The sequence below is a fragment of the Eutrigla gurnardus genome, assembly GCF_963514095.1.
Source record: "Eutrigla gurnardus genome assembly, chromosome: 19".
NCBI classification, from domain to species: Eukaryota; Metazoa; Chordata; class Actinopteri; order Perciformes; family Triglidae; genus Eutrigla; species Eutrigla gurnardus.
The window spans coordinates 13,314,151-13,320,062 of record NC_139930.1 but is presented as its reverse complement, the minus strand read 5'-3'; the positions used below and the strand labels follow the sequence as shown (position 1 = coordinate 13,320,062).

Sequence of the window (5,912 nt, the reverse complement as noted above, 5' to 3'; positions counted from 1 at the left end):
GTCCATAGTGGTCATGGGTAATGTGGTTTAATTCTTCTAATGGTCTGTTTAACATACATCTTAAGGAGAGCAATGTCCTGTGTCTGCAACATCTATTGGGTAAACTGTCATTAGATATTAGGGATGTGGTATTACAAGACAAAATGTCACTAATAGAGAAGCCTTACTCTACCAATACCTCATCCCTTCCCTCTTACAATGAAATAATCCCACGTAACTTTGTCATTTCTTTGTCAGATTGTGTTTGTAACGGGAGCAGGTTTCAGTACTTTTAAACTGGCTCTCTGTGCATCTACTGTCTTCCCTTTGCTTGTGAATTTTGTGTGAGACACAACGGCACGGTGAAACAAAAAGATCTACAGCAATCTGCTGAGAGTGACAATACATTTCCATTTTCAAACGCTAAATTGTTAAATTACAATTGAATAGAAGGATTGTGAAAGTTGTAAACATGCTATTTATTGTATCTATTTACAAATGGAGATATATGAGTTGTAAATTAGAGGCACAGGTGACAGACATACAGATACAGAAATAGATTTACAAATACAAATCCCTCTTTTAAAGCATTATCATTTTTTTGGCTACTCCATTTTATTGGAGAGGACAGTGTTAGAGAGAAAGGGAGAGAGAGAGGGGCCACAATACACAGCCATAAGATTCATGATGACAGGTGTGTTCAACCGACGTAATTTGAGAGGATATTAACTGCCTTACATGTTGTCTTTCATTATTTGCAGATACATTTCCATTTCTAGGGAAGTTATGGAGACTATTTTGAAGTAAGGGCATCATATGTCTCACTTGTATTTCTCCTACCAAAACTGAGATTAGATATTACTCTATTACACTTCTGTGTGGGCACCAGGTAGTTGGCATAATAAATTACAGTTACCTCAGCCAAGGTTGTGACTTCGGCTCGGTTGTTTTTTTGTTTTAGTTTGTCAGCAGGATGACTGAAAAAAACTACAGACCGATTTTCCATGAAACTTGAAACAGTGTAGCATGGACCAACTTACCAACCCATGACATGTTAGAGTGGATCTGAATCACCGGGTGGATACACATATTATTTCTCACTTACAGAAACGGCCTTGGCCTTTAAATTGCAGAAAAAAGGAGAGATAATGTGGAGCTGTGAAGTTGTTTTTCACTGTAGGATTGTATGAGGAACTGAATATGAAACTTGACTAATATTAGCTTATTGAAGGACAGAGAAAAAAACAAGTCTTATCACCTCCAAATTTGGTTGGTTGAGGCAGGTGGGCTCTGTCAAATATAAGCTACGGTGCACTCATAGCCCCATGTACAGACGTTCAGGAGAGGAGATATTCAACTCAAAGCCGAACATAACAGAGGATGGCCTTGCTCAAGATTGCTCTGCTTCTGTTCGTTTGTCTTGAAGGCTGTGGTGAGACCAGAAATTTTACTATAATGATTCATTATGATGTGAATAGTAAGAATGATGAGATGAGTAATGAGACATATTACAATGATTAACCATGAATACTTCCCCCTGCAGCGCTGACTTCGGCTTTTAACGTCGATGGTTTGCAAAATGTCCCAGAATCCCTGAGAGCAGTAAGTTTATGGTTTTGATTTCTTGTAATATTTTGCATTCAAAGCTTAAATAACAAAAATACTCACGTTATGATGAGCAGCTTTGAAGTGTAATGTGTATATGACTTATCCTACAGATTAAAACATTCTTCGAACACGACTTAGCAAACAGCAAATTTTACTTAAAGAAACAAATATAAGCAATTATAAGAAATTCAGGGACCATGAATTCCTAGAAATGGTTTATAAAAGCATTTTGTATTTTGTGAAAAAAATTTGTTATAATGCATTTAACACACTTTTTTACAAGGGTGGAGGAAGTATTCAGATACTTTATATTTTTATAGTTACAGTTAGGTAGTTAAAGTTTAACCTTCACAGCGAGAACTGAGATTTGCATTTCTTCAAAATCAGGAAGTCTCTTCAGTTTACCACATTTCCACTCTTGTTCTCGACCGTTACGCTTTCGAATCTAGCAGAACTTCTTCCTCATAACTTAAAGTGCCCCCACAAAAGTATCTCATGCATGAAACAACTTAGAATGAGGAACCTGGAAAGTGTAATTGATTAACTCAGTTTACAGCATTAAATTATTTTCATGTGACTTTTACTTTATACTCAGAATGGGGACGTCTGCCAGGACTGCACCCAAATATTTGGACTCCTTGCCGACATGTTTTCCAATGCAGACCTCCAGGTGAGTACAATAGTGGACGAAGCAGAAAAGACATTCCAGTTGATTCCTATTTGCTCACTGATATTGTTATTGATAATGTGGATTTTTATACTCATAAGTCAAGATTAAATAGTTTGCATTAAATCAAAACACTTTAAAATCCACCATTATTTGAAGCACATTCCTGACATCCAGAGATGCAAATATTTTATAATCATGTCGTAGATTTAGTGAAATTCAACCATGCACAACAAACTAAAGGTCCCCTTTTTTTATTGGTGCAAAGCCACTTCCTATTTTGTACGTCTAACGAAAGCTGAAATGAAATTTCACAGACATTTTCAGTTTCTTACCTCAAAGATCCGCTTTCCTCTGAGCTCGATCTGGTCAGGGAGTCCCATCTGAGTGTCACGAGAGAACAATTCAGATACATTTCTATGATCTCTATTAACTATTAACTAGAAAGATATTTCATCACTCACCTTTACCTCTATTTTGGTAAAAAAAACTGTCAGTTTAGATTGAATAGCTGTGAATTAAAAAACAAATGTCACAGTTCTGTAATTATACCAAGATACATTTCTTTTTTTAGCAACAGTGCGCAAATATGCAGCAACAAAAGTAACACATGAAATTTCCATTTTCGATTTCAGGCCTGCATTTGAATAAATTATCTAATTTAAATCTAACTACCGGTATGTTTTAATTCATATACATTTTTATGCCTCTTACTTTAGGCAGATTTAAGTTGTTGCTCAAAGATGATTTACAACACATCTTATTGCCCCCCTTTCATTGCCCCCTTTCATGATTTGCAACCCTCTGCATGTCAAGCACATTTAAAGCTCAATTCCAAACCACAGAATTTAATAACTCAGTCTTCTGACAATTTATATACGTTGGCAAGGGGAATACTGCATAAAATCAGAAATCACATTTAGATTTGTATCCATATCCATTGTCCTGAGAACCAGGCTTGAAGACAACAATCGTAATTTGGTGCCTTTTTTTTTGTCCAGAAAAAGATCATGGATGGCATTGAAAGCCTGTGCGCCCACCTGCCTGGACCTACTGCCGAAAGATGCAAAGAAGAGGTGGAGAAGATGCTTCCAGTGGCCATCAACCTCCTTGCTGGTTTTATAGTAAGACACACTCACTTGAGTTTCAAAGAATAATATCAAGAGGGAAATAGTCATGGTGTGTTTTTGACACACATCTCTCTCTCTTTAGAAACCAGCAGAGGTCTGCAAAATCCTCGGGCTCTGTGGCACCTGTGACAAGCAGGAGAAGATGCTCAGCTATTTTGCAAAGGAGGCCCTGCAGGTTGCTGTGACAAGTAGAGATGTCAGTTAAGCACACGTTTGGGAGATACATTTGCAAAGAAGGCCATATGTGGAAAGGCCCATTTGTGTTTTACACCCTCTGCTGTTTGTTTCAATAAGGCGCAGTCCAAAACAGAATGCTCCTTCTGCATGTTTCTCATCAAGACTTTGGAGGACTTGTTGCCTAAACAAAGGACTGAGGTGAGTCATGTTCTCATGCTGTGAAGGCACACATTAACAAAGACACCTTAATACCTACAGACAATACTGGGGACTTTTGGCCAACACCTTCCTCTCTGTTACTGCTGCAGGACGCTTTGATCATGCTGCTGGACGAGATTTGTCACATTTTGCCTCACTCCTACCGAGATCAGTGCGAGGCTATGATTGGCAAGTTTACCAGGCCGGTGCTGGATGCCATCCTGAGCTACGCCACCCCTCAGGCCATCTGCGCTCTCATCCACATGTGTAAAGGGCAGGAGGCTCCACTTGTAGGTCAGTCTGCCTCTCCCACACAGATGTGTTCAGGGCTTCACCTTCAAACGACTCACTTTAGCTATCCACCAGCAGCGAAGACATTTCTATCCACAGATTTCAAATGGTCATAACAGGTGGAACTAGCATTACTGACGGCTCAGTTCCATTTAGAAATCCCAGTAGATCGTGACAGTGAGCTAGCAGGACACACCCTAAGGCCAACACACGCATAGAGATACATTGACTGCAGCCAACTGTTGTGTGAAAAAGCTCTTTTTAAATTGACATTAAACAGAAGACGTATTTTTTTTAAAATCCAGACCCATGCACCTCGGCAGCATACAGATGCAGAGACATTAAGACTGCCCTCAACTGTGGAGTGAGTAAAAGACCATCAAGCAGTAAACTTGTTTGGCTTCTCATTGCCGAGCAGTGATCAAATTTGCACTTTGTGTACTCTATGCAGACTCTCTTCTACTGTCAGAGATACAGCTGGAAGCCTATCAACACACCGTAAAAGGTAAAGGTAAAGGTAGGTGGAAGTCTCCAATTTTCTGGAACTTAAATCTGTTGTTAAAAAACAGAACACACAATGCCATATAAAATATCTCCAAACATTTCTTTTCAGGGTGGACCTCGAGTCAAACGCAACGCTTCAGTGGACGACACAGATCTTTCATCATATAACTGCAAACATTTCTCTTATTGCTTGCCACCTGTGAAATTCTGCCTGATAGCAGTTCTTTCAGATACTGATTTGATATCTATCAAGAATTTTTTGGACTTGCATTATTTACACTGTCGACTCTGAGGGAAGAAAACCAGGTTTGACAAAGTATCATGACAAAAGGATTATTTGAACTTCAGCAGTAAAAGGAATGTTGAACAGATATGAAAACTCAGCAAGGATCAAAAAGTTAAATGATTAATATAAAAGGAAACGTTTTTAACAAATATGCTGTATAAGAATTTTAACTAACATTTTTAAACATTTTTTATGCTAACTTGCATTCTATATATATTACATTTCATAGCTTTGAGCGCTTACATTTATTTTTGTAATCTTTTCACCAAAAGACAGTAGAAATAAATGTTATATAAATATCACACTTTGTTTCTCTTCTGCCATTCAAGGAGCACTTTCAGATGTATCTACTGTATTAATTTGTCGTATTCTTCTCTGCCTTAAATCATTTTACATCAGCATTTTGTATTTTGTAAGCAGGTCTTTTCACAGATCTAAACATGTCCAGATCCCAAATGTAGTGGTGATGGGTTCTGCACCTGGACTTCAGTATTTGCGAGTTCAAAAGTGATAAAAGTACATTTATATAAAGTATTTTACAGATTGTAACGGTGCATATTGCTGCCGTCATTCAATACAAAGTAGAATGAAAGCTGAAGAAACTAAACTAATGACATGGTTTTGTGCGAACTTATATTCCTCTTGAGGATATGATCACTTTCAGCTTCTCTATACAGATTACTACTTCTTCATGCTCTACCATTTTTATTTCCATCTACAATATTTTTTAATTTGTTTGCAAGAACCTTCATATACAAAGCATCATTTTAAGTAATTATTGACAATGTTTACATAAAGCTAAGTTGGATTTGATATATAGTAGTGCTATTAAAAAAAAAAAATGTATGATACAAAAATAAATAGCCAAAATCACAGCCAATGATTTTAAGGAAGAGTGCACTTTATTTTATTTTTTATTAAGGGTTTGAAAGAAACCTTAAGGGGGTTAGATATTCGGGGGCAGTGGATAGGGGCATTGCAGAAAATGAGAAAGGCACTTTACACATTCAGCAACCACACTGACGGATTAACTTCTAATTTAAAAAATGATTCAACAGAGAAAAAGGAAATG

General features: G+C 37.4%; 1 protein-coding gene across 3 annotated transcripts; it reads left to right on the top strand.

Annotated features, from left to right (window-relative positions):
- The first annotated feature begins 1,253 nt into the window (after positions 1–1,253).
- Positions 1,254–5,142, top strand: sftpba (surfactant protein Ba). 3 transcript variants are annotated; one of them, XM_084034533.1, is made up of 10 exons: positions 1,254–1,411; positions 1,523–1,581; positions 2,183–2,257; positions 3,256–3,378; positions 3,467–3,580; positions 3,685–3,759; positions 3,870–4,053; positions 4,356–4,414; positions 4,502–4,567; positions 4,664–5,142. In XM_084034533.1, exons 1-9 carry the CDS (start codon positions 1,360–1,362, stop codon positions 4,550–4,552), a joined length of 792 nt encoding a protein of 263 aa, XP_083890659.1. In that variant the 5' UTR covers positions 1,254–1,359; the 3' UTR covers positions 4,553–4,567; positions 4,664–5,142. The 3 variants fall into 3 exon arrangements, with proteins under 3 accessions (XP_083890659.1, XP_083890658.1, XP_083890657.1); XM_084034532.1 differs by having other exon boundaries at positions 3,679–3,759; positions 4,502–4,561; XM_084034531.1 differs by having other exon boundaries at positions 3,679–3,759.
- The last annotated feature ends 770 nt before the right edge of the window (positions 5,143–5,912 follow it).

Bases quoted from the DNA above. Each gene is read 5' to 3' on its own strand.
- sftpba (XM_084034532.1), top strand. From the start codon at position 1,360: ATGGCCTTGCTCAAGATTGCTCTGCTTCTGTTCGTTTGTCTTGAAGGC. The intron at 2,258-3,255 runs GTGAGTACAATA...TTTTTTGTCCAG, and splicing joins TTTCCAATGCAGACCTCCAG to AAAAAGATCATGGATGGCAT. The intron at 3,581-3,678 runs GTCAGTTAAGCA...TGTTTCAATAAG, and splicing joins TTGCTGTGACAAGTAGAGAT to GCGCAGTCCAAAACAGAATG.